Consider the following 26,386-nt stretch of genomic DNA (forward strand, 5'->3'; position numbering starts at 1 on the left):
AAGTTATTACGTAAAGGCTTGGCTTGGGGGCCCTTACGGAGTTGCTAAATGTTAGTCATGACCGCTATTGTTTGCCATTGTTGTTGGTTTAGTGACTACAGCTAGATTGGATGTTGCCGAGGGTGAGGGAGTGAGGGCTGCCTGGAGGAGGCCAGAGGTGCGGTTTGTGGTTGTGAGTGGGACTCTGGTGGGTGTGGGAGGTGCATGGGGGGCTTTTCTGGAGTGGGGACTTGGATTGGGTAAAGAGAGGAGGCGGGTCCAAGCCTCAGCTGCTGCCTGCTGTGATACTGGCCCCACTGTGTGCCAGCCACTGTATTGGGTCTGTCGTGAGTTGGCTGGGCCCACGGTGTGCCAGGCCATCTCTCAGCCCTACCATCAGTGACACCTCACAGCCTTGGCCCTACTGTGCTGGGGTCTCCTTTGTACCTAGCCTCTTTTACTCTGAACCTCACCTTGATTCCACTGGGCATCTGGCTTTGGGTCAGCCTTGTGGCCTCAGTGAGGGATAAGGCAGACCCTTTCCTGGGGGGCTCAGGATCTGCTGGGGGTGGCCAAGCAGAGCTTTTGGGTGGCAGTGAGGTCCAGGATATGACTGGACTAACTGGAAAAGGCTTATTCGTTGAGGGGACAGGAAAGGACACCATGAGCTGGACTTTGAGGTATGTGTAGGAGTTCTTTCGAGAGACAACTTGCTGTCAGCTGTACCAGGTCAAGTTGTGGGCACAGCCCTATCTGATATGGGCCTCAGGTCTGCTTGGCTGTGAAATGAGCACACTGGGGAGGAATTCCCTGGGTGGGTAAAGAAAGGGTTCAAGTCCCACCTCCTTTTGCTTTTGCTTCCAGCTGAGAGACTTGGGACAGGTAACCATTCCATGCTTCAGTTTCTCCGTTTCGCTTGGAGCATTGCTGTGAGGGTCCCGAAATGGGGAGCTGTGGAAAGCGTTTACTGTGATTAATGAGCTTGTTGAGATCTGCACCGTGCTGGGCACTGTTCTCGGGTGCTGGGCTGTATTAACTCATTCAGTCATCGCAGCAACCCTCCGGGGTGGGCAGTGTGATCACCCTTCAGTTTGCAGGCGGGGAAGCAAAGGCATGGTGAGATGGGGTGACTTGGGTGTCTGGTGTGGAAGTGGCTGAGTCGGGACTGGAACCCCGGCTGAATCCACGGCCACCTGGCCCGTTGTCTGCAGGCGCTGCAGGTGCACCAGCAGCACCCATTCTCCTTCCCACACCTGGAAAGTGTGCCTCCTGGGGCCCTGCCGAGGGTGCGGCCCGTGTGGCTGGAGGCTAGGCGGAGGCTGGGCTGGGAGGGAGGATTTGTTCCAGGCCTTGGCTTGTGCAATCGCTTTTAGCAACCTGCCAAGGGAGCAGGTGGAGGCGAAGGCCTGGCGTTGCCAGGGCCTCCAGGGCCAGCAGGGTCAGAGCCTTGCCCCTGGGTGGCTGTGGCAGAGCCTGGTAGGAGAGACCTGGCGGTCCTGGGGTCTCGCTACCAAGCACTTGCCTGGCATTGAGGCTGGAGCCCTTAGGTTTTGACCTTAGGAGAGACTGCAGTGCAGGAAGGGGCCGAGACTGGGCCTGGGGAGGAGGACACCACGTCCAAGGAGCCCTCAGGGATTGACCCAGAGATGTCCTCATTGGCACTGCCTCACACTGTTCTACTTGATTATGTGTTAAATCAGAACACGCCACTCCCCTCCTGTGGCCTTGTCTTGGAAATAAAACCCAGGCCAGGCTGCTCCCACTGTTTCCAGTTCAGCTGGTTCCCACCTCGGCGCCTGCATTTGCTGTGCCTTATCTCTTGGGCCCTGGGCTCCAGTGTCTCCTCGGGAGACCCTCCCTGACTTCTTGCCACCCGCCTCCATCATGTCATTCACTGTGGGCTTATCTTGGTTTATGTCTGTTACTGTGGTCACTGCCCTTTGAAGTCATCTTGCACTTTTCCTGATGGACCTGTGTGGTGTGTGGGTGTGCGCAGGTGTGACCGTGTCCCCCGAGGACCCCCGTCTTTCATGTTCACTGCCCCATCTCCGTGCCGAGGCTCTGTCAAGCTTATCGCCTGGCTGAAGGGTGCGGGTGGTGTCCCAGTTGAAGCTGGACAGTTCTCTCTGGGTTTGGATCCCAGCTGGCTCTGCCCTCATGGCAGCTGTATGATCTTGGGCTGGTGGCTTCCTGTCTCTGAGCGGGGTAGATGGACACTTTGTGCTAACCTCTGTGGCTGCGGTACTCTGGGTAGGCTTCCTGGAGGAGGAAAAATGTGGTGTTTATGCTGGTGCTGGGAGGTAGAGGAGGGTGAGGGTGTGAATGGCAGTTGAGGGCCAAAGCCTGGAGGTGGGCCCGATGGGGCTTGTTTGGGGGCTGGGGAGGGCTTGGTGCCAGGTGGGGGCAGGTCTCAGCCCTTGGGCTCTGGGAAACTGCTGAAGTGCGTGAGTGAGGGTTACCTGGGGCTTGAGGGAGGGGAGCCCTTCAGAAAACATCCTCCTTCCTGTATCTGCTTTCCTGGGAAATGAGGCTGGTCAGCCCCTGGGGGCGGGGGAAGAGGAATTCAGCAGTTGGTGGACTGGGCCAGGACAGCGCTGGGCGAGGGGCAGGACTGGGCCAGGACAGCGCTGGGCGAGGGGCAGGACTGGGCCGGGACAGCGCTGGGTGAAGAAGCAGAGGGAGCGGGTGCCTGGTGAGCCTGGATGAATGTGAGTGAATGAGGCTCTGTGTGTGTGTGTGCGTGAGACACTGAGGGTGTGCGTGAGTGTGAGCTAAAGTGCGTATGGGATCTCAGCCTTGAGTGAGTGGGAGTGTGAATGGACGAGTGGGAGTGTGAACGGATGAGCGTGAGACCCTGAGTGAGGGGGAGGAGTCTGTTCCCTTGTTCCCTGACTTGACCCCCTTGTACGGGGCTCAGTGGTGCCTCCCTCCTAGGAGGTCCAGGGCCGTTTCGGGGTGGGGGTTGGCATGGGAGGATGGGGACCTTTCCGGGCCCGGGGGAGGTCCTGTTGGGTCTTTTGAGCCCCTTCTGTGCTGAGAAGGCTCCAGCAGTCTGGGGTCAGCCTGGGGGTTGGAGCAGCCGCCTCCCCTGTCCTGCTCTACTTGTCTACGCCCAGAGGGTCCTCCTGCCCACCCCCCCATCCCCTTCCCAGTGCCCTGGCTCCCACGGCCTAATGAGCTAGGTTCAAATCCCGGCTCCTTACCTTCCTAGCTGGGTGACCTTGGGTGAGTTACCTCTCCTCTGAGCCTCAGCTTCCTGGTGTAGAAACAGAGCCCCTCCCCTGCATCTCCCCCCATCCTGGGATGGTTGAGAGGATGACACGTGGTAACGGGAGCAGGTGGAACACAGAAAGCCTCCTGGAAGTGGATGTGGCTCTTCCTCCCGCCCCCACCCAGACCTGTCGTGCGTGTGGTCCCTGAGGCTCCTCATCCGTTCCTGCTGGGGGTCGATTCTCCTCCATCCCACCCACCTGTCCCACCTCCACTGCCCTACCCTGACCGGCTTCCACCCCCGGCCATCCTCCACTCCACAGCCCGAATGCACTCCCCGGATTCCACTGGGACCTGTGCCTTCTCTGCCTGTGAAACCTTCCTAAGGATCTTCCTGGCCCCCGGGGGATAAAATCCCACTCTGCGCCGTCAGCCCCGCCCCCTCCCCCGCGTCCACACACTCGCACTCTGCTTCCTTCTGACCTCCGCACTGTTACCAACTATTCTCTGCCCTGGTCCCCGTCTGTCCTCTTGCGCTGCCAACGCATCTCCCCACCTCCGCCCCCGCTGATTCTGGCCAAGTGCCTCTTCCTCCGTGAGGCTCAGCGAGGCTGTCGTTGTCCCGGGAAGTCCCCAGGTTCTCCTGGTGGGGAAGGCTCTCTGGGCCTGCGTGTTGCTGGCACTGCTGGGAGATGCCCGGGATCTCCCCCCCGAGCCTTGTGACCCTGGGGCCGGCCGGTCTGGTCTTGACCCTATGCCGTTGGGTGGACTGTGTCCGTTTGGGGACTGCAGGAGGAGATGGCTGGAACTGGGAGACGTGGGGAAGAAGGTGGGGTCTGACTTCCCAGTTGTCCCCCCCGAGGTGGTGCCTGGGGAGAGCGCCCGCTCTCCTGACCGTGCCTGAGCCTTCTGCAGGACCTGCCATGGAGGCTTCCGGAAGCCCAGGGCCGGACAGCTATGGAGACGTGCCCGGGCCTCCTGTTTCCAGCCTTCCCACAGGGCCCTGTCTCTGGAGCTGCCGCAGATGGCAGGACCGAGTGCCAAGCCTGAGGGCATCATAATGGAAAAAGAAAAAAAAACTTAAAAGGGCAGGAAAGAAGGGGCGGGATCGTTCCCCATGGCCGCCTGCAGCTGTCTCTTGTAAGGGCTCCTTGGGGTCTTGGAGCTTTGCTGTCCCCACCACATCCAGGTAACGAACACCCAGCAGTAACCAAGCGCTGGCTCTGCCCACACGCTGGCTGTGCAGGCGCGTCATGTCCGCAGCATCCCTGTAAGGTCCATCATTTCACTCATCATTGTTCCCATTTTAGAGATGAGGAAACCGAGGCTCAGAGAGGTGAAGCTACTTGTCCCAGGGTGCACAGCTAGGAAGAGCAGAGCCCAGATTTGAACCCAGGGACCCTGGTTCCAGAGCCTGAGCCCTGCACGCAGCTACCTTGTCAGAGCCAGTGACCCCAGCTCCACTCGCCTCTGATCCCTGGGGAGCCGCATGGGGTGCAGAAGGGGTTCCCTCAAGGTCCACTTGAGTCTGAGATGTTCGCAAATGGGCAGGTCTTGAAGACAACCATGGGGAATGAGCCCATTTTCTGGATAGGAAAACTGAGGTCAGAGAGACCTGGGGGCTTGCCCGAGGTCACAGTTGTCAGTGGAAGAGCTGGGACCACAGCCAGGTTTTTGGCCTCTGTCCAGTGGTCTGCCCCTTACTGTTTAACTTGCTCTTTTTTGTGCGGAAGCTAACCCAATAAAGATCGCATAACACACGGGTGAAGGTTAATGAATGGTTGTTAAGGAGACCCCCGCTGTCTTCTCTCTAGGGGTGATCGGCCTCCTAACTTCTGTGGGAATCACTAGGGCTTTTTGTCCTGGTGTGTCTAGCCCTGCAGACCTCTCTACATGTGCAAGTGGGGTCTTGCCTCTCCCATGATTCTGTAAATGGAATCGTAGCACGTGTGGCCTTTTGAGCCTGGCCTCTGTGCTCAGCATATGAGTCTGGCGTTTCTCCATGTGGTTGTGTGTGTCTGTAGTTTGTTGCAGTTTGCTGCGGAGCAGCATTCCATGGTATGGATGTACCGTTGTTTGTTTATCCTTTTGTCTGTGGGATGGATGGTTAGATAGCAGTTTTTTGTGATTATGAATAAAGCTGTTATGAACGTTCATGTTACAAGGCTTTGTGTGAGCATACGGTTTCATTTTTCTCAGGTAACCACCCAGCAGTGGAACTGCTGGGTCACATGGTCAGATGCATGTTTAACTTTTAAGAAACTGCCAAACCATTTTCCGAAGTAGTTGCACCATTTTGCATCCCACTAGCAGCGTCTGAGAATTCCCGGTGCTCCGCATTTTCATCAGCACTTGGTACTGTCTGTTTTATTTTACCCACCCACGTAGGTGTGTAGTGGTGTCTCGTGGTTTTAATTTGGACTTTCCTGATGACTCATGATATCGAACATCTTTTTGTGTGCTAACTGGCTGTTTCTAGATCCCCTTTGGTGAAGTGCGGTCAAGTCTTTTTGCCCGTTTTTCTTTTGGGTTGACTGGCTTTATTTGTGAGTGTCCTTTCTTTGTTCTGGACGCTAACTTTTATCAGACTGGTTTTGACCTTGACGGGTGACTCAGTTAGAAATTCCTGAATGAGAGTGGTAGGCCCACCCCCTCCTTCGGATGTCACTCACGGACTTTTTAGAGGGTCCTCTGGGAAGTTAACGGGGGAGTTTCACAGCGACACTGTGATATGGGCCTTGCCGGGGTGTGGGCCGCCTTCATAAACACAGTTCTGGAATCCCCTGCGGAGTGACTTCCTAGCTGTGGGACCTGGGTCATGAGACTGATTCTCTGAACCTCAGTTTCCCTCTCTGTCAAATGGGGCAGCAGTACCATTTCATAGGGTGGTCGTGGAGAAATACTTGGCCTGGTGTGTACAGTGCACCAGGCCCAGGCCGGGGGGCCGCGCCGCCTTCACCCACACCTTGATGTGGTTGTGCCTAGCCCGTGCGTGGAGGCTGTGAGTCTTACTAACAAAGCCTGTGTTTCCCCCTCCAGGCCCCCCAGAGGTTTTGAGGACACGGCGTTGCTGGTGGCGGCTTCTGGTAGGTTCATGGCTGTCCCCACTTGCCTGTCTCTAGCGCAGTCGTATTGCTGGGACCTGCTGAGGGGCAGGGCTCGGGCGTTGCTGGGATGCCAGATTCGGCCTGGCAGATGCGGTGGTGGGGCTCGGCGTGGCCTTGTGGGGCGGGCACGGCACGCCAGGAGTGCCCAGGGTGGAGGTGGTGGGGTCCCCTGGGACGGGATGCTGTCTGGCTGCGTGCGGGGAGTTCCAGATGATACCTGAGAGGAGGAGTTGTCCCTGACAGTGTAGCTGTGGGTCGGTGGCTTTTATGTCTCTGGGGTTCTTGCTCTGATGGCGGGCCATGGCCTTGGGGGAGGCAGGGCCTGCGCACAGACCCACGTGTTGGGACGCTGGACGCTGGAGGAAGCCCTCAGGCGGGACACCTGTGTGCCACCGTCCATCACAGTGCCCGGCGGGAGAGGAGGCGGCCTGGGTTCCAGTCTCGGCGCTGACTGCCACTTTCACACGGGGCTCCCAGGGCAAGTCGTTCCTCCCCCGTGCCTCCACTTTCCTGCCTGTAAACTGGGGGCAGTAAGCGTGCCCTCAGAGGGCTGCTGCGGTGATTACATGGCTGACTCAGGCCGGTGCCGGGCGCAAAGGAGTCTCTCACCAAGCTCACCACCACAGTGCATGCTTTCTTTTCATGTCACCCCACATTGTGACCCTCACAGCCGTGCTCCCAAATGGGCTATTATCCTTTTACAAACAGGGAAACTGAGGCACGGGCGGGTCACCCGTCCCAAGTTTCAGCTGGGAGCAAAGAGCTGGGACTCTCATCCTTTGACCTGCCCAGGGAACCCGGCAGATTCCTCCCCAGTATGCCCATTTCACAGCCGAGCAGACTGAGGCCTGTGTTGGGCAGGTCTGTGCCTATTGCCCCCCTCCCCGACCTGGTACCTCTGATGGCAGGGGTTCCCCAGAGAGCTTCTACACCGGGGGACTGGAGAGGCGCCCGAGGGGCGCTGGCAGGGTTTGGGTGTCAGGGGACAGGAAAGGCAGTCCAGACGTGTGTGTGTGTGTCAGTGGGGGATTCAGGTACTGGCCTGGCTGGTGGGAGAGAGAAGGAAGGCATCTTTTATTCTATATTATTTTTAAGCCAAGAGAGGCAGGTGGGCCCCAGTGGGGACCCTGGATCCCAGCTGCCTGCGTGCTTATCTCCCTCTGCCACGTACTGTCTGTGTGACCTTGGGCAAGGTTCCTAGCCACCTGGTGCCTCAGTTTCCCCATCTATAAAATGGGGAGGGAACCCCCCCCATAGAGTTGGCGATGAGTAGATGGTTGCTAAGATGGCAGCGTTTCTGTAATTTTGTTGAAGCTGCTGGGAGACCTTGCAGAGGAGGGGGCTGAATCTGCGGCCCCTCTCCCCATGTCTTGTCCTCTGCCCCCCGGACAGGGGGCTGCCGGCTGACCGAGGCCTGGGAAAGGCGATCACGTCCCCAGAGACCCCTGTGGGTGTGATGAGGAAAGCTCACTTCTCTCCCCTCAAGGCCTCCCATGCTCCCGAAGAGTCAGGCGATGTGGGGAAGCAGTGGAGACCCCTCCTGGAGGACGTGTGGTGGGGGTCACATGGGGCAAGCGCCCAGCCCCTGTCCGTGCCAGCGAGGAAGGGGTGGTCAGTGGGCATGGGGGTGAGGCTACTGGGGCACAGGCGCTGTCCCCCGCAAAGGGCAGCTTGGCCCCTTCCCCGCTGTGCCACTGGGCATCCTTCCCACTGAGGCTCGGGACCCAGTGCTTAGCAGGTAGTAAGCACTCGCTCAGCACTGCCAGCATCTTTCTTTCCATCTTATCGACTCAGCTGTTCTTCCGTGGCTGGGAGGGGTTGTCAGCTGGGTTTGGCCCCAAAGAGGGTTGAGGCAGGGTCTGAGGAGCCCCAGCCTGGCTTCCACGGTGGGATTGAGATCTGGTGCTTTTTGCTTCTGTGGGCTGCTGAGCACTTCTCACTGCTGTTTCCCCATCTGGGCCACACTCGGTGCAGCTGGGACTTGGGTGGTGTCCCGGGAAGGACAGCAGAGGTGGGAGCGGTGTCACTGGGGCAGCCCCATTGTACAGAGGGGCACACTGAGGCCAGGAGATGGAGAAGAGCCTCCCTGAGGCTGCAGTGTTGAGAGGCAGGTGGCGGGTGGGTTTTGGTCCTTGGTCGTGACACCCAGCCCTGGACTGGCGTCATGAGTCCCTGGGGCGGTTCTGCAGTGGGCAGGTCTCCTGCAGAGCTGGTGCAAACTCCAGGGAGCTGCGACACTTCTGGGCCTCGGTTTCCTCGTTTGTCAAGTGGACGTCCTCCAAGGGTTGCTGAGGGCACTGCTGGGCACGTTCTGGCTCAGGACTGGCTGCTATTGGGAGATTTTACTTTTTCCGAACACATTCATTCATTGAATGATTGTTTCTAAAGAACCTACTGTGTGCCAGCCCCCATTCTGGGTGCTGGAGATGGAGCTGTGAATAGGCCGGATAGGCACCCTGTCCTCCCTGGGCCAGACAGAGAGTTGGATACATAGTGTGTCCTTGGTGGAGAGCACTAGGGTGAAGAACCAGCAGAGAAGGAGTTTGGGGAGCCTGTGGGTGGTCTGGTCTTGAGGGGGATGCAGTTTCAAATGGGGGGTCAGAGTGGGCCACCCTGAGAAGGTGGCATTTGAGCAAACACCTGCAGGAGGAGGGAAGGGAGTGTGCGGGTGTCTGGAGGAAGGGTGTCCCAGGCAGTGGGAACAGCTGGTGCAAAGGCCCCGAGGCTGTTTGCAGTGGGCCTCTTGATTTGCGGGGCGTGTGCATGAGTCACGTGGGTGGGGTTTTCTTGAGGCCGGCCTCATTCCTGTGTTCCTGAGCCTTTAGGGCATCCCCAAACTGTAGGCAGGAGGGAAGGCCAGCCTTGGAGGTTACCTGCTTCCTGAGCCAGACCTTGGGCCCCACAGTAGTGGGTTACATCTTGGGGGTGGGGAGCAGGGGTGATGCTGGTGGTAGTCCCCTCAAGGTGATCAGCCCAGCCAGGCTTTCTCCCTGGTGTTTTGGTGCCTTTGAAGTTGGAAGGAAGGCGGCCTTGCCTGGGGTGTTTTTCCCTCCTTCTCCTCCTCTGCCTCTCGGTCCTCCATCAATCTGCATCGCAGGCCTAATGGTGCGCCTTCCTCCTGTGGCTGAGTTATCTGCTTGTCATGCCAGTGGCCCACCCGAGGACGATAAAAGGGCTTTTTGTCTGCAGGCACTTAGCTTCCTCCTCTGGGGTGATCCATCACGCCTGAGGGAGGAGGGAGGCAGACAGACGGGGGAGGGCGAGGAGGGGTCCCTCCCCTGCCGAGGGAGGCGAATGCTTCCAGGAGCCCCCCCTGGCAGGACCCAAGTGGCTCGTCAGCTCAGAGACAAGGCCTATCTGGGGACAGGACGGGGTGGATGGGAGGGGGGCTGCCCGGGGCGTGGAGGCCGGGTGGGTGCTCTGGCCTTCCCTCCCAGAAGACAGAGGTGCCATGGACCCTGTGCCTGGTAGCTCCCGGTTGGCAGCTTGGGGAGCCTCTCTGCGACCCTCCTCACCTGGTGGGGGGGGGGTGTGGTGGGGCCAGAGACAGGGGACGCTGGGAACAGGAATTTCTACAAAGAACCATAATGAGAGGCAGAAGGGGAGACGTGTGTGGATCAAGGGGACGAATGTCCTGAACGATCACGTAGCAGCAGCAGCAAACACTTCAGCCACCGCAGAGGCGCCCCACTGTCCTCACCCCATCCTACAGGTGAGGAAACCGAGATGCGGGGAGGTGATGTGACAGTCCCTGGTGTGTGAGGGGCAGGGGGAGTCCAGCTCCAGAATCTTTTGTGTCGGTGTCAGTCCTTGGAGAAGGTGGCATTTGGGTCGGGCCCCTAAGCCAGGTGTAGGTTTTGACCCTGTGGTGGGGGAGGGGAGCTCCAGGCATCCTGGGTCAGGGAGCTGTGTGAGTGCGGGGCACAGGTGGGAAAGTGGGGTTTGCCCAAGCCTTGAACCTCTCCCAGCGTGGTGCCTGGTGGCATGTAGATGAGGGATGAGGGGTCACGTGTGGGTGCAGGACTGGAGGGGGGCCAGGCTTTCTGGATCCCCTGGCGTGGAGATCAAGACCAACCACCTGCAGGCAGACCAGTGGTCAGGCGTGTGTGTGGGGGTGGGGGAGGTTCATGGGGCTGGGACAGGCAGAATCACACCTCTTGGGACTCCATTTGTCCTACCTCAATGGGTCGACTGGCTCTGTCCCTAGTTGGGGGGCCCCGGTCCCTCTTTTGGGTGGAGGTGGTTCTCTCTCCCTCCAGCTCAGGGTGCTCAGCCCTGGGCGAGCCGTCCCTCCCCCTCCTGGCCTCCCCTTCCCCTCCTTCCTCCATCCCCTCCCCTCCTCGCAGCCTCCCTCCTTCTCCCCACAGGCCACCCTCAAATGACAGCAATTAATGGTGCCTCTGATGGCGGGCTGGGAGGACTGAGGCTGACAGTTGAGCGTGTCTGCCTGCGGCTGGCCCTCTAATCAGGCCCGGGGGACGCCCCTCCCGCCGTGGCTCCCGGGCGCTGCCTGCTGTCCCCATCACTCACAGGGCGGCAGGAGTCCCCTCAGACAGGCACATGTGACTTGACACAGAAGCCACAGTCGCCGTAGCCCCCTCCCTGGTTTCCTCTCACTATTATCTTTTCTCTTAAGTAAGTGGGTGGGCTGCGGGGTGACCCTGTCCCTCTCTTGTTAGGGTATCTGTGATGGCCAGACCGCCAAGATGCCCCTCTGCATCAGGATGTGCTCTCTGCTGGCCAGTTTCTGTCTCCAAATGACCACAGAGTGTCCTGTGCTGCCTTCAGGGCCAGTCCCTCCCCACGGGGTCCCCATCCTTTTTGGTCTGCCCTCCTGGGAGGAGTGAGTTGGGGGGAGGCGAGGAGACTTGTCCTGTCCTAAACAGCAGGCGTCAGTTAACTGTGGGTGGTCTGGTCTTGGGGGGTTGCAGTTTCAAATGGGGGCAGCCTGGAACTGTCAGTGATGGGGGCAGCTACCCAGGCCTGGAGTCTTGTCTGGCGGGGGGCGCTTGTGTGTGTCGAGGGGATGGGAATCCTGGCCAGCCCTGGCTACACTGGGCCTGGTGCTTGCCCATTCATCATTCTGCAGCAGCAGTAATGAGGCCCCTGCTGTATGCCGGGGCCAGCAGCAGGTACTTTCACCTTGGTTCATTTTACTCTACAGTAAGTCTCCAAGGGTCATGCTATTTATAACCCTGCTTTTGTAGATGGGGAACTAGACAGGCAGAGAGGCAAAGTGATTTGCCCTAAATGACCCAGGAAGGAAGGGATAAATCTGGGATTCAACCCTGACTTGCCTTGTCCAGGGCTCATAAATCAGGGGCTTTGGGGGAACTTAGGGGGTCTTTAAAGAACCAGCAGACCTGATCTGGAAATGGGGAAATTGTCAGGGACAGGAGTTAGTGGTGCTAGTATATGTATATATGTTTGTTACAGTTAAAACCTCCCCACAAAACCCCAGCCTTATTGAGATTTAACTAATCTGTAATAAAATGCACTCATTTTGGGGGTTCTGTTTCATGAGTTTTGACAAATGTAAATATTCATATAACTCCCACCACAGTTAAGATGTAGCGTGTTTCCATCACGCCCCCTAAAGAACCTGCTACCATAGAAGTTATAGAATCTTCTAGGTTTTTGTAATAAAATTATCTTAAAGTGTGTACTTTTTTTGTGTTTGGCTTCTATCACTCTTCGTGGTGTTTCTGAGATTCATTTGTAATTGCATGCTTATAATCCATTATATGAATGTATCGCAGTTTGTTTATCCATTCTTGAGTTAACGAATGTTTAGGTTGTTTCCAGTTCTTGGCTATTATGAATAAAGCTAGAAAGTCTTTTTGAAAAGCCATTTTGCTTTTTCTTGCCTTATTGCATTGGCAGAGACCTTGGGGTAGCACCGGGGAGCAGCCGTTGAGGGTTTCAGGGTTAGCGAGCTGTGGCTGTTGTTCTTAACGCTCCCACTTGACAGATGAGGAAACTGAGGCTCTGAGACATCAGATGACTTATAGAAATTTATTTGGCAAGAGTTAAGTGCTCGTTCTCCTCCTCCAAGCTGGGAAGCAGCAGCCTCATTGTTTGCACCAGTGTGCCTGTTGTTCCAGTGCCTCACGTCAGGAATTGGTGGCTGGCAGGCGTGGCTCAAATGACCCTTCTTCCCTCTGGGTTTCCTCTGCTGGAAGGTGAGAGTGTAAAGGAGGCTCCGCACCTCCTGCCTTCTGGGTCAAGTGCTGTCCGTTGGCGCCGAGTGCTGTTGAGTGAGTGTTGGGCCTTGTGTGATCCTGCTCTCTTGGCCAGAGTCATGGAGACCTTCTGGGGAGCTATTTTGGGGCGAGGCTGGAGCTTGACATATGGAAGCCCAGGAGTGGGGGTGGGGACAGGGCAGGGGGTCCCCTCCTCCCCTGCCCGAGGGGTGTCAGCTAAGATGGCTTTTCAGGGAAGGAGGCCCATAAATTAAATAAGCAATCCCGTAAATAAATAAGTAATGAAGTTAGTGGGGTGCCTAATTACATCAAATTCGTAATTATGGATGGATGCCTGCCCGATAATTGTACTTGTTTTTAATCTTCAGCTCTGACATGTGTCTCCTTTCATCTGAGGGTAATCCCTGCCCCCAGCTGGAGGGAGGAGGGAGGCCCTGCCTCTCGGTGCTACCAGTGGGCCTGGGCGGCGCCGGGGTCCCCAGACCCCAGGGATCCAGGTGGGTCTGTCTGTGTCCTGCAGTCGGCGGTTTCTAACCCGTTTGGAATGACAGCACATGACAGCCGGAACGGTAACAGCGCTCATAGGAGTAATCACGTTGCACTTTGCCTGCTGGAATTGACTGAATCTTCCAAAACCCACTGTGAAGTAGGGATTGTTGTCATCCCTCACGTCACAGATGAGGAAACTGAAGAACAGAGAGGTTAAGTGACTTGCCTGAGGCCACACTGCCAGTGATATTAGAACCCAGGCTGTTTGCCCCAGAGCCCACATCCTTCCGGTTCTCCTGCCTCGGCCTCCAGATCATCCTGGGTGGGTCACCCGGAGTGCTGTCTCTGCTGGAATGTGCCCTTTGAGGAAGATGCTAATTTAGAGTGATTCGAGACCTCAAGAGGCTGAAATGCTGAAGAGATCACGTCATCTCTTCCAAGATTGCCGTAAATCCAAACAGAAACCATTGTGATCCGGAAAATAAAATTGTGTCTCATTTAACGACAAAGCAAGCAGCCCATTTGTGGGAATTAAAACAGCTTCTTTCTTTTTCTAATCTTTCTCTTTTTGTGGCTTTGATTTGCTGGCTCTTGGACACTCCTAGTCCTGCCTGTGGTGCTGTGATAATGATCCTGAGACCCACTTTCCAGGTGAGGAAACTGAAGGACTGAGTGAGGTCACAGCTGGCGGGTGGTGGAGCCGGCGTTCTCGCCAGCTCTTACCGCCTGGTTTGGGGCCACCTCACCTCACCCCAGCTTCACCAGGGTCCTTGCTGTGCTGGGTGACCGGGAGACCAGCTGCACCCACTTCATTTGGGGGACAGAAAGGATGGACGTGGCTGGGGGCAGCGTTGTTCTCACATGCCGTCCATACAGACCCCAGACCCCCAGTTGCAACTGACCCCTGTTTTTCCATGATGTGTCCTGTGTCTCGGACATCAGACCCCGGGTAGGGGCAGTGGGGCCTGAGCCCTTGGGATGCCCTGGCCTCTGTCGGGAATTGCCCCTCTGCACACTGTAGTGAGGGGAACATCCTTCACCTTCTGGGGTGCCCGACGGGATCCTGCATTTCTGGAAGTCTAGCAGGGGCTGTGGCTTGGGCTGGCATGGGGTGTGGCTGCCCGTGTGCCAACTTGTATGTCCCTGTCTCCTGGGATTTGGGGACTCTCCTGCCCCTGCACTGTGAGGACACACTCACATGAAGAATTGTGTGTGTCCATGTGGCTCCTGAGGGTTGCAGCAATCCAGGGAGACTGCCTGGAAGAGCTAGAACAAGCACGTTAAATAAAAATAAACCTACTTGTAAAAATTCATGTAAGTACTTCAAACAGGACCTGGCACAGAGCAAATACTGTATTTATTATCCAAACTAAACTTCCTGACCCTTTGCTTTCCTGGGTGCTATGTGAGAGTTGGCCACTATCATTAATACTAACTACAATTTCTAATGGTTTCTGAACATTTACTTTATGCTGGCCTGTGTTCCACATATATCATATACGTCCACACCCATACTCCCTGGAGTAGCAGTACGAGGTAGGTGCTACTATTATCAGCCCCATTTTATACGTAAGGAAGCTGCAGGCACAGAGAGGTTAAGAGACTTGCCCAAGGTCACACAGCTGGCAGCTGGCAGCACTGGGATTTGAACCCAGGAAGCTGACTCTGCAGCACCTGCTGTTAATTGTGGGGACTGTGCCGGCACCACCTGCAGCCCTCCCTGAGCCTGGAGCCAGACTGAATCTCTTGGCAGGGCTGCACCGGCGGTGGGCCAGCCTCCACGTGTAACGTAGGGCCCTCAGGCATGCTGCAGCTGCTCTGGGCTGGGCAGGACTGGTCAGGACATGAGGGGTCTGCTTCCTGCTTCCCTGCAGCCCGGCTGCCTGGTGTCCCCATAGCCTCCTGAGGGTGGCGGTGAGGTGTGATACACAGCAGACAAGACACCAAGCCCTTGCCTTGTGGATCCCATGGGCTGATGGAGAGATGGGCAGTGCAGAAACAAACATGGTATTGCAAGGCAGGGAAATACTGGCTGAGGAGTAACGCAGGCGGGGCAAGTCTAGTTTCAGGGGAGCTTCTCTTAAGCAGAGGAATCAAGGGTAGTTTCTGAGGAGGTGGCGTTTGAACCGGGACCTGGGACTATGGAAAGGAACCAGACATATGCAAGGAGGAGAGATGAGCTGTCTAGGTGGGGGAAACAGCATGTGCAAAGGCCCTGGGGCCAGGATGTTTCAGGAGCTCTGAGGAGGCTGGCCTGGCTGGAACAGAGCCAGGGGCACCAGGAGTAAGTCTCTGGACCTGGGGCTGTTCTATAGACCTCAGTGGTTGGACTCTTTACCACATTTAAGGCAGAAAGCAAATTTAATGGATTTTCTTTTCCCTTTTGGTCTTTTGCTAGCTGATTAATTTACATTTGTTGGGCACATGGAATATTCTGGACATTTGTAGGCCACTGGGATCAGAATGATGGAAAAGTCCAGCATCGTTTGTGCCTTTGAGGAGTTTAGCGCCCAGAGGGAGAGGGTCAGTTAAACAAGTGACATTGAGAGTGGGGAGGGTCACACGGACAGAGTTCAGGCCATCACTGAAGTGTAACAAGGTTTGAATTTGCCTGTGGTCAGGACAGACTTCTTTGGACAAGTGTCAGTTGAAGCGAGACCTGAGGGTGATTATTAATTAGGACTCCTGAGTCATGGTAGAGACACGCTCAGGCTGGTTTAGGCCACAGGAGGAACTGATGGGCACTCATAATGGCAAAGCCCAGAGTAGGACACGTTCAGGCATGGCTGGATCCAGGGGCTCAAACCATGCCTTGGAGAGCTGGCTCTGTCTTACCTATTCTTCCTTCTGTGTGGGCCTTGTTCTAGGCAAGTTCATGCCACCAGCATGGCAGGCCAAGAGGAGGGAGAGACAGTTGAAGCCCCAAGAATGGAGCTCCTTTCTCTTTGTCATTTCCTTGCTGAGTGAGGCTTTCAACATTTATTCAGCTGTTTTCAACATCGGGGGGAGGTGGCCAAGGTGAGGGAATGGAGTGGTTCAAACTCAGATGCAGTCAAGGAAAGGAATGAGGTGAAAGGGAGGGGTGGGGATTGTGGCTAAGTGGCATGCTGGACATTCTGATTTTTTTCCAAGAAAGCTGGAAATCTGGATTTTATAAGCAATGTCCTAATTAAACAAAACAAAACAAAACAAAACAAAACAGTATGTGTGCTAGAAAGAGCTTCCCTGTTGACCACAGCTGGCTGTCATCATTTTGTGGCCTCTGTTCTTAGCTGTGACTTTCATCTCAAAAGTTTTTGGCCCTCCGTGATCTGGGCAGACCGTTCCATGGAATGTCACAGAAGGGTCCCGAGGCTTGGGAAGTCACGTTTAATGCCTCTGGAGACGCCATTTCCAAAAGTGTGGGCCTGAGGCCACAGTTTCGCCCAGAGCCCTCCACAGGAGCTCAACATGTTCTGAGAGACAGTAAAGCTGAATGGTTTGTGTCATAGACTTAGGCACCACACTCCCTGAGTTCAGATCCTGGCTTTGCTGTTTCTAGCTGTGTACCCTTAGGCAAGTCACTTCACCTCTCTGTTCCTTGGTTTCTCCGTCTGTAAAATGGGGATGGCAGTGTCCCATGGGATTGTGAGGCATCAAGAAACACATGTGAAGCCTGTTTCCCCCAGGGCCTGGCATGATGGGAGTGTGTGTGTCCCTAGGCTGGTATAATTTGTCCTTCCTGGGTTGGGTCCCGAGATCTGGCTGGTGGTGGTCAGGAGCTTTCCTGGACACCTCCTCCTTCCTCCGCTGCCCCGGCGTGGGCCCGCCTGTCCCCAGCCATCCCTGCCAGTTGCTCTGTGCCCTTGGCCGCAGGGTGGTGCTGCAGTTTGACGTAAGCAATTCGCCCTGCCCACAGCCAGCTCACAGCTGCCGAGGGGAGGTGGTGGTGGGGGGGAGTCCCCTTTTAAAATACAGCAGCACACAGGAAACCAGCCTAGGGGACAATTTGCTGCCTTCAACCAGCATGACCAAAGGTTTACCTGTGGTGCTTTTGTGCCTGGAAGGAGTGATGAAGTGGACGGAGGACACTGGTCTGGGGAAGTCCCTGTTCCGGGGCAGAGTCTCCCCATCAAGGAGGCCCCTTTCCAGCCAGCCCCCTGCGGGTAGATCACAGATCCCTGTCTCAGGGAGAGGGATCTGGGTCCCTTGGGGTCTGTCCTTGGTTGGTTCAGGGCAGGAGAGGACTGGCTGTGGGGAGAGGGGAGGGGGCGATTTCCTCAGGATGCTCAAGCGTCTGCCCCTGCAGCTTCCAGCCTGGTTCCCTGGAATCAGGACAGGAAGGAGAGGGAGGAGGAGATGAGGGATGATGTTTCTGGGCGTTCGATGCTGCTGAGTGGCAAGTCTTGATTGTGGGCGTGGGTGGCATCGTGGTCCCCAAAGGAGATGTCCACGTGGAACCTGCAAATGTGACCTTGACTGGACAAAGGGTCTTTGCAGAGGAGATTGAGTGATCGAGTGAAGGGTCTGGAGATGAGCTCATTCTAGACTCAGATGGATTCGCTCCCAATCCGATGACAGAAGTTCTGATAAGAGAAGACACACAGGGGGAGCAGCCAAGTGAAGGCGGAGGTGGAGGCAGGAGGGATGCAGCCACAAGCCAAGGAGACCTGGTCCACCAGGAGCTGGAAGACACAGGGAGGGCTTCTCCCTTGGTGCCTTCGGAGGGAACGCAGCCCTGCTGACCCCTTGACCTCCACACTGTGAAGGAACACGCTGTTCTTGCTTCAAGCTGCCCAATGTGTAGCCCTAGGAAACCAATGCAGCTGTGAATTTATTTTATTTTATTTTAATTTACTTTTATTTTATCTCATTTTATTTCTTAACGGAGGTGCCGGGGATTTCAGCACATCGTTACCTGCTGTTGACTTTCTCACCTCCCGGGTCACCTCCATGAGCGCAGGGATCTCGGTCTCATCCCTGCTCTGTTCTTCATGCCAGTGCGTAGACTTGTCTGACAGCTCCAGGCCTGGGGTAGAAACTCTTAGCAGCTGAGAGGTGGACACAGCTTTCAGAGGGTCAGGACCAGAACGGTGTCCACTCAACCAAAGCACCTTCTTATTCTGAATTGAGCTGAAATTCACATCATATAAAATTAGCCGTTTGAAAGGGTCGTTGGTTTTTGGTACATGAACAGTGTTGTACAACCAACACCTCTGTCTAGTTCTCATATATCTTAAGAGGTTTCTAGATATCCAAAATGTCTCAGAACATATCTTCTATAATATCATCATCACCCCACAAGGAGACTCCGAATCCATTAGCCCTCACTGCCCGTCCCATCTCTCCGCAGCCCCTGGCCAACAACAGTCACATAAATGGGATCATGCAAATTGTGTGTGACCTTCTGTGTCTGACCTCTTGCACTTGGCGTGGTGTTTTCAAGCTTTGTCCACGTGGTAGCAGGAATCAGTTCTTCATCCCTTTTTATGGCTGAAGAATATCTCCTCATATGGAGGTACAAAATTATCTTGTAAGCAGCTTTTCAGATGAGGAAACTGAGTCTGCCCGGGGAGGGAGTAGTCACCTGCCCAAATCTGGGAGCTCTGGGGTTCAGGAAAGGAGAGGAAGAGGTTAAAAAAAAGCTCACATTTTTGTCTTCTCTTACCCTAGCCCCCTCCCTGCCAGGGTCTGGTCAAGAAGCAGCTGCCTGGGGAGGGAGTGAAAGGGGATCTCTCCCACTTGGCTGGAGGCTGAACGGGAGCTGTGACTACAGGTCGCCTCTCGTCCTCTGAGAACCCCCCCAACTCCCCCCAGGTGTGGTTTCTGTCAACCCTGACCAAGGCAGCAGGCAGATGTGCCTGTTTCACCACTGAGTAGACTGATGTCTGCAGAAACTGGGGGTTTTGCCCAGGGTTGCTCGGCCTCGGGACCCCTCCTGCCTCTTTTTGGGGACCCCGCACCTCTGTGGCCCCCATCACAGTGTAGCGTCTTCTCTGATCTTCCACACTGTCTGAGCTTTGCCCACAGACGTGTTCCTGAAAGTGCAGGTTGTCAGCGACCTTGGTTGGGCGAGGTTTTTCAGAGCACCAGGGGATGCTCGCCAGCAGAGGCTTGGGGAACGAGGAATTCTTTTGCTAAGCAGGCGACCCCACGCTAACTTATTGTGAACGTAAGCTCAGTTTTGGTGATTGGCTCTGTCTAGAGGGTGCTGCCTGTGGCTGTTTCTGGTTTGTGATGATTTGCCACCTTCATAAATTCACTCAGCAAACCATCGGCTCCCCGCCTTCTTGTGGGGGAGACACAAGAAGTGACTGTGGAATGACACGGCCTGGCTTTGAACCTGCTCAAAGCATAAATAGCTCTGGTGGGGGTTTGGATGAATTACTCCTGATTTCAGGGCCAGCCTCTGGGAAGGTCTGGGCGCAGGTCTGTGTCCAAAACAAACAGAAAAGAACAAAAGGAACCTGGTGCGTTCTGACCCTCCTGCTTCGGGCTGTGTTTTGGTGGGGCCGGTTTGGCCTGTTCCTGAGTTTCATGGTCTCCTGATGGTCAGGGCAAGAGAGTACACGGGCTGGAAGACAGCGCCTGGATCTTTGGTCTAAAAATACAGCTTTTGGTTGCTCACGTCTTTCTGTGCCTCAGTTTTCCCATGGATAAAAGAAGGCAGATCTGTAGAAGCCTCCAAAATACCCTGGGGTGTCTTCTTGGGAGAGTCTGGAGCATGGGCTGAGGAAAGTCAGGACACAGGCAGCCTCCCCGTAAGCCTCTTCACAGGGCTCCTAGCAGCCATCCTGGTCCCCTGGCCAGTTGAGTGGCCCTGGACCTTTGTCACGCGCAGATCTGATCTGCTCCAAACCCTCTAAGGCTCCTTGCTGACTCTACCATGTGGCATGGTGGGTGCAAGCCAGGTTTGCCTGATTCAAACCTCAGCTCAGCCACTTTCCAGCTGTGTGACCTTGGGCAAGCTGCTTAACCTCTCTGGGCCTATTGCCTTCTTGGTATATTGGGTGCACCTGCCTTCTGTTGTGCCGTCTTGAGGACAGATGGGTTAACAGGTGAAGTGCTCACCTGGCGCTGGGCGCTGTCATTATTATTCTTGGGAGCATCTCTAGTCCACAGAGTTATGTGATTTGCCCAGAATTCTCGTGATCTCCCTCCCCTGCTCCACCCCTGTTACTCCCTGGCCTCATCTTCTTAACTCTCCCCACTTCACCACTGCCCTGGCCACACCGGCCTCCTTGCCGCTTTTGCAACACACCAAACTTGGTCTGGCCGCCAGACTTTTGCACTTGCGGTTCCCTTCCCTGCGTCTGTACCCCGTGGGACCCCTTGTCACTCAGAAGGCCATCTCGGGCCAGCAGCGTTGGGCCCCACGCCTGGTTGCTGGGGGCAGGGGAGTGAAACTGGAGAGCTCTCCGGGGGCTTCCCCTGACACTGCTGCTGGGAAGGCGCTGCTGCTCAGAGTGCCGGGGAGCTGAGCGGAGCTGCCCCTGCTACGGATGGGAAGTTGACACCCAGAGAAGCTCAGACTTGTCTCTGAGTCACACAGCGAGCTGCAGCCAAGCTTCAGGCCCCTGGCTGACCACCAGACCATCCATTTTGGCCTGTGCGTGTGTGTGTGACTGCATCTTTTTTCCCTCTCTGGGCCTGCCGCTGAGATGACCCTGGTTCAGAATACCGACGTGAGGGGGTCATGTTTGCTTTTCCTGCACTTCCAAGGACAAAAATATTTTAAAGGCAGAGCCTCTGCCCAGCGGCCGTGTCACCCTGGAGACTGGAGGATGGGGAAGGGACAGGGCCAGTGGCTTCAGTTCATGCCAGATCCGGGCTGGGGCGCCCACGCCGCCCTCTGGGTGGACAGTCCAGCGGGGAGGAGACGGATGAAGAGGAGACGCCGGCCTGGAGCTCGCTGTCGCCTGTGAGCCGTGAACAGTGAGGAGGTTTTTCTACCGAGCTATAAAAAGGCCTCCCCGTGTTTCAGCTCCTGAGTGTCGGCTGGAAGCCCGCCAGGGTTACCATGGCGATGAGGAATTATTACTTACTGCCAAGGCTGGGGGAAAAGGCTCGTACTTTTGGCTTCCCAACAAGAGGAGTGGACTTATGTAATTCCCTGTGTTTATAGGCCCGGAGTGGCAGGAGGCAGGCAGGGATCCTGGGGCCCGACACCGCGTTCTCGCCCCACTGTGGGTCGGGCAGCCCTGTGGGTTGTCCCTGGGGGGCCTCGGCTGGCCCTGCCTTCCAGGCAGCCATCAGGCTGGGGGCCTGGGGGGCCCGGCCGGCTGCAGAGGCTCCCCCCACCGCCCCCCAAGCCGGGGTGGGAGCCCGCAGTCTCGCAGGAAGGCGGCGCGCTCACTCAGTGGGGCCGCCCCTCTCCCGGGTCAGCCCTGGAGGAAGGATGGGGTTGAGTTTGGACGCGGTGTGTCCTCTGGAAGCCAGCAGAGCAGTCTGTGTGTGTGGACTCCGCTGACCCACTTGCTGGCACCTTTTACTTTTCTTTCTTTTTCTTTTCTTTTTTTTTCTCTCTTTTTTTTTTCTTTTTGTTTTTGTGGGAGAGTTACTTCAAGTTGTATTTGGAGCTGACGTGAGCGAGAGGCCTGGTCATGTGCTCGGGTAAGAGAGGTTTCCGGGCCCGGCGGTGGGCAGGGAGATGCGGCCGAGGAAGGGTGGGCAGAGATTGGGGCCACGGATCGCAGGAGGTCCGGGACCTGTGCCGGGGACCCCACTTGGAGGCCGATGGGCTGGTGTGTAAGGCGCCCAGTTCGGCCCCAGCAGGGATGGTGACCTGATGCCTAATCAGAGGGTTGAAACCCCAGAAAGGGTGCCGGGTGGGTGGGTGGCCCCAGAGGGACAGCGCTTTTTGGCTGCCGTCCTGGGAGTGCACACGTGGGAGGGACAGCGCTGCTTTTCCGGAGCCCCCAAACCGCGTCCCTGGGGGAGAGCGAGCAGGACCAGGAGTCTGGTGCTCCTGGTCACCGGTGTTGGCCGTGGGGTGGGCTGGGGGCCTGGGGACTTCGGGGGCAGGCGCCTCGGTGGCCATGGAGCAGGGGAGGGGGCCAGGTGCAGGCAGCGCTGTGAGTGCCCCGGCGCCCGGCTCCCACCGCGGTGGCGCTTGGCTGGGTGCCCGTGTCTGGTTTGAAATCAGCGCCACTGGCCCAGGCTTGCCCAGGGACCTGGCAGCGAGGAGCTGGGATAAACACTGGAAAGTTGGAAGGGCTTCCTGAGCTCACAAGGAGCCTTCAGTTGCAAGTGGAGGGGATGAGGGAGTGATTTGTCCCAAGGTCTGGGTGCGCCAGGGCCTCTGAGCGGCAGTGGGACATCTCGTGGGGCGTGTGAGCCCGGGCCAGGGAGGGCTGGATTCACAGACAGCATAGCTCGGTTGCCATGGACACAGGTTTGAATCTTGGTTCCGTCCCTTTTGACTCTGGGCCTCACCTGTGTGAGCCTCAGTTTCCTGTCTGTCAAATGGGCCAATAATGGGGGCAAAAACGTGAGGATGAAGGGAGGGAGGGCTGCAACCTCCTGGTTCCCTCTGTGGCCAGACCAGGTTCACACCCTGGCTGTGTGGCCTTGGACAAGTCCCTTCACAGCTCTGAGCCTCAGGCTGCCCATCTGGCAAATGGACCCTCCATCTGCCTACACCCCTAAGTTGTTGAACAGCTTAAGAGGGGTAATGAATGGTCCCTGCCCCACCCCCTCATGGATGGGTGACCTTGTGCAGATCACGGAACCTCACAGAGCCTCAGTTCTCTTGTCCATCCAGAGAGAGCTGCCTGCAGATGAGCTTTGGGAAAGCCGAAATGAACCCTCAGGGACCTCCAGCGGGTGGGTGTGAGGACGCTCTGCAAGTGTAGGCCACAGGGTTACGTTTAAGTTGGTTACATCTTGGTCTCCATCAGTTTTTCTTTTTTTCCCTGTCGGGAGTCCTCCCATTTTATAGACGTGAAACCCCAGCCTGGGTAGTGGGAGGTGAGGAGGGGCCCTCCCTAGCCCCAGGCTCAGTCTGCATTTGGACCTGGGCTGGGGTCCCCGGGGCTCTCCCAGTGCGTGCTCGTTCCATCCCATCTCACTCCAAGCCTGGGCCAGGCACCCTGACCATGCCTGGTGTGGCCTGGGGGCTGGGCAGGCAGGGCTGGCTCTCCTGCCCAGAGTGGCAGCCGTCCTGTGTCTGTAAGTGACACCGGATGCTGGGCCGGTGGCTGGCTTGGGGCCTCTCCTCTTGGGCCAGCGGGAGCCGGGGGGGGGAGTTCCCCGGGCGTCCAGGCTGCCCACGCCAGCTGCCCGCTGTCCAGTTGTCCTCAGGCCTCTCCTGGGGATCTCGGGAAATTCCAGTGCAGCAGGGGGCCTCCAAGTCCTCAGTGCCCACCTGGCTAGGCCGCAGAGCTGTGCTGTGGCTGCCCCTGCCCTTCCCTGAGGGTCTGGGTGATTCGGTCCCCCACCTACTGAGAAAGACAGTCGTGTTTGTGGTTCAGACCAGTGGTCCCACCGGAGACCCTTGTGGTGGAACTGTCCTGTGTCAACGGTGGTGGCCTCAAGCATCTGCACTGACATCGCAGTGCGTAGATCTACACACACCACACACACTCACACTCACGAGCGGGCGCACGTAAAACCCCCGAGGTCTGGGTAAGGCCGGTCGTATCCATGCCAGTTTCCGGGCTGCGTCTGTTACAAGGATGACACCACTGGGGGAAGCTGGCCAAAGGGCCCACAGGACCCAGTGACGTGGTCTCTTACAGCTGCACGTGAGCTGCCAGTGGCCTGCTGGGCCCTGGGCCGGGCTGCCTGGGGCTTGGGTCCCAGTGCGCTCTGAGGGCGCGGTGTGGCTGCGCTCTGCTGAGCCTCAGTCTCCTTATCTGTGAAGGGGGGGTAACGTTTGGTGCCCTGTAGGGCTGGCACGAAAATTAGGTGAGTTGCCTTCATGCTGAGGGCTTAGCCCGGTGCTGGCACGTGCTGGGCGCTCTGTGAGGGGCACTGTAATTGCAGTGTCATCACCCTGGGTGTGACATCACCCTGGGTGTGACTGCTGCGCGTGGCCCCCACCATCGCGTCTCATACTCAAATCAGCCGCAGAAAGAGGGAGGGTGCTGTTTGGTTCCCACTTCTCTGATGGGGAAACTGCAGCTTGGGTCAGGTAACCCACCCAAGGGGACACAGTTTGTAAGGGCTGGTGCTGAGACTCAAGCCCCGGGCCAGCGCCTGTGTGGGGGTTGGTTCTTTGGCTGGGTGACCCTGGAGAGGTTGCCTGCCCTCTCTGAGCCTCCGTCCTCTCCTCTCCTCACCTGTCGGCCTGTCTAAGAGGTCGAGACAAGGGGCTGGGCTCATGACCTGTGGAAGCCAGAAAGGCTCGACTCCGGACCCATTCTTTTACTTCCTGGGCCCACCCAGAGCCCACGCCTCTCGGCCGCCTCCTCGGAGACCTCTCTTTGCGGCCCCAAGGTGGGACTTGGTCTCAGTTCTGCCAGTGGGGTCGCTCCTCCATCAGCTGAACTCGTTTCCTCGCTGAGCACTTTGACCTCCTTGCTCTGTCCTCTGGGTGCAGCCAGTGTTCCTGTTGCTCCCTGCGGGAGGTCCTGGTTTCCAGCAGTGGTGAGAAGGCCGGGGTGTCGCTAGCCCACCCTGGAGTGAGCGGGGTCGCCCCCACTGGCACTTGGTGTGGGAAGCACCTTTCTGTGCAGCCAGAGCTAATCTGAGGGTAGGTGCTTCTCCAGGGGCTCCTGGGAGAGGGCCTGCAGCTGGCTGCGCCCCTTACGGCTGGCTGGTGACTGAGCCGGGCCCGTGGGCATCCAGGAGGTCCAGGCAGGGCGTGTTTCACAGCTCAGGATTCCAGAGGATTTCAGAGCGTCTCAGGCTGGGGACATGTGGGTGCCTGCGGGGCCTGGGAGCCTGAGCTGCTGAGGGGCTCCACCCTCCTGTCCTAGTGATGGAGGCGTGTGTCTGGGGATGGGGGCGTCAGACACAGCTGAGGGTCTTAGGTTCTGGCTTTGCTGGGCAGAGCCTGAAGGGGCAGGGAGTTGGGTAGGGGGTTAGGGGCGTTCAGCCCCACAAGCCTGTTTGCTGTTTCTTGGAAGCTCTAATCATGGCCCTGCCTCAGGACCTTTGTACTAACTGTGCCCCCTTCCTGGAACACTCTTCTCTGAGATCCTCACACCCTCCCCTCATGGAGCCCCTGCTCAAATATCACCTCTTGAAAGAGGCCCCCACCTCCCCATCATCACTCCTGTCACTGTGCCACTGTCATTCCCTGAGATTTACTATATGTCCATCAACCATGTCCCCCAACCTCTCCACCTGGGGTTTTTTCCATCTTGGTCACCACTGTGTCCTGGCACCAGGCACACAGTAGGTGCTTAGCAAACAGTCAAGCCTGACTTAGTGTCCCACACAGTGTGGGCCTGGGCCTGTCCCCTCAAGGTGAATGGGGCCTTTCTGGAGACAGATGTGCATCCTCTGTGGGTTCCGGACGGGAGACTCGGGCCCCTCGAGCTGGAATTCACATTGGGCTCACCTCCCTCCACCTGAGAGGTTCCGCTGTGAGGAGTTGAAGATGCATTTTGGGGTGCTCTTGGAAAACTAGAGTCCTTGGAAAAGCAGCAGTACGTTTGCTCAGGAATACCCTGTAGGAACCCACCAAGCACCTCCAGAAAGTCTGAACCTCCCAGATAAAGTCAGAGCGGTGGGCTTATGAGCAAGGAGAGTGGGGGTCCTGAGGGGTCCGGGGTGCGGGGGAGGGGTGCTGACAGCATCTGCTTCATGTGTTGAGGGCTGACAAGGTGGAACAAGCATTCTCTGCACCTTAGCTTATCAAGCCCTTCCAATGGCCCTGTGATGGGGGCTTTGAATCCCCCTCTCCAGATGAGGCACAGAGAGGGTGAGCAGCTTGCCCAGAGGCACACAGCTGCAGGCACACAGTATTCCTATAGACGTAATTAATAGGTAGTGGCATTTCCTGTGCAGTTGTTTCGGTGCCCAGGATGCTGATCAGATCTTTAAGCGGATTATTTTATTTCATCCTTCGAAGGCCCTTTGGATGTCCCTGTTTCAGGACAGTGGTGAAGCCGTAGAGATGGCAGGATTTGAACCCAGGTTCTGTGGGGACCCTCCTCAGAGCAGACACTGTTTTCCTGGAATCTGGCTCAGATCTGGGAAAGGGCCCACTTCCAAGTGTGAGAGTGGCTCATTCGGTCCAGATCTGAGGCCCAAGATGCCCACACTCTACTGGAAGTCTGGGAGTTGGTTTCTCAGCCTGGCTCTGGAGCTGGAAGGCAGGAGGGGCCGCCCCCTCCCCTCCACCCCCAGTCGTGTATTTGCATGACAATGAACCCTTTGTCCCTGGGTCCTGCCTCCTTCCCAGGCTAATAACATAATTCCAGGCCTGTGATGTCATAATGGGCCCTTTCTGCACCGGGGTGGGAGGCC

General features: G+C 56.9%; 2 protein-coding genes across 30 annotated transcripts in view; both read left to right on the forward strand.

The window, feature by feature from the left end:
- Positions 1 to 26,386, forward strand: part of NCOR2 (nuclear receptor corepressor 2) — a 215,164-nt gene that overhangs the window by 24,672 nt on the left and 164,106 nt on the right. For 27 of the 29 annotated variants that reach the window (XM_032471271.1, XM_032471265.1, XM_032471262.1 and 24 more), the window contains one exon: positions 6,229 to 6,275. The exons of 1 other annotated variant lie outside the window; for it this stretch is intronic. The gene's annotated coding sequence lies outside the window, so the exon portion shown is untranslated. Of the gene's footprint in view, positions 1 to 6,228; positions 6,276 to 21,122; positions 21,581 to 26,386 lie in introns of those variants that run through there. One more of the 29 variants, XM_032471259.1, reaches the window with a different exon arrangement.
- LOC116660876 lies at positions 9,527 to 13,545 on the forward strand. The gene is made up of 3 exons (XM_032471300.1): positions 9,527 to 10,008; positions 12,352 to 12,478; positions 12,868 to 13,545. The coding sequence occupies exons 1-3, from the start codon at positions 9,748 to 9,750 to the stop codon at positions 13,203 to 13,205; spliced, it is 726 nt and encodes a 241-aa protein (XP_032327191.1). The 5' UTR covers positions 9,527 to 9,747; the 3' UTR covers positions 13,206 to 13,545.

The sequence above is a fragment of the Camelus ferus genome, chromosome 32 (assembly GCF_009834535.1).
Source record: "Camelus ferus isolate YT-003-E chromosome 32, BCGSAC_Cfer_1.0, whole genome shotgun sequence".
NCBI lineage: Eukaryota > Metazoa > Chordata > Mammalia > Artiodactyla > Camelidae > Camelus > Camelus ferus.

Bases quoted from the DNA above. Each gene is read 5' to 3' on its own strand.
- LOC116660876 (XM_032471300.1), top strand. From the start codon at position 9,748: ATGGACCCTGTGCCTGGTAGCTCCCGGTTGGCAGCTTGGGGAGCCTCT. The intron at 10,009-12,351 runs GTGAGGAAACCG...TCCTCCTCCAAG, and splicing joins GTCCTCACCCCATCCTACAG to CTGGGAAGCAGCAGCCTCAT. The intron at 12,479-12,867 runs GTGAGAGTGTAA...TTTAATCTTCAG, and splicing joins TGGGTTTCCTCTGCTGGAAG to CTCTGACATGTGTCTCCTTT.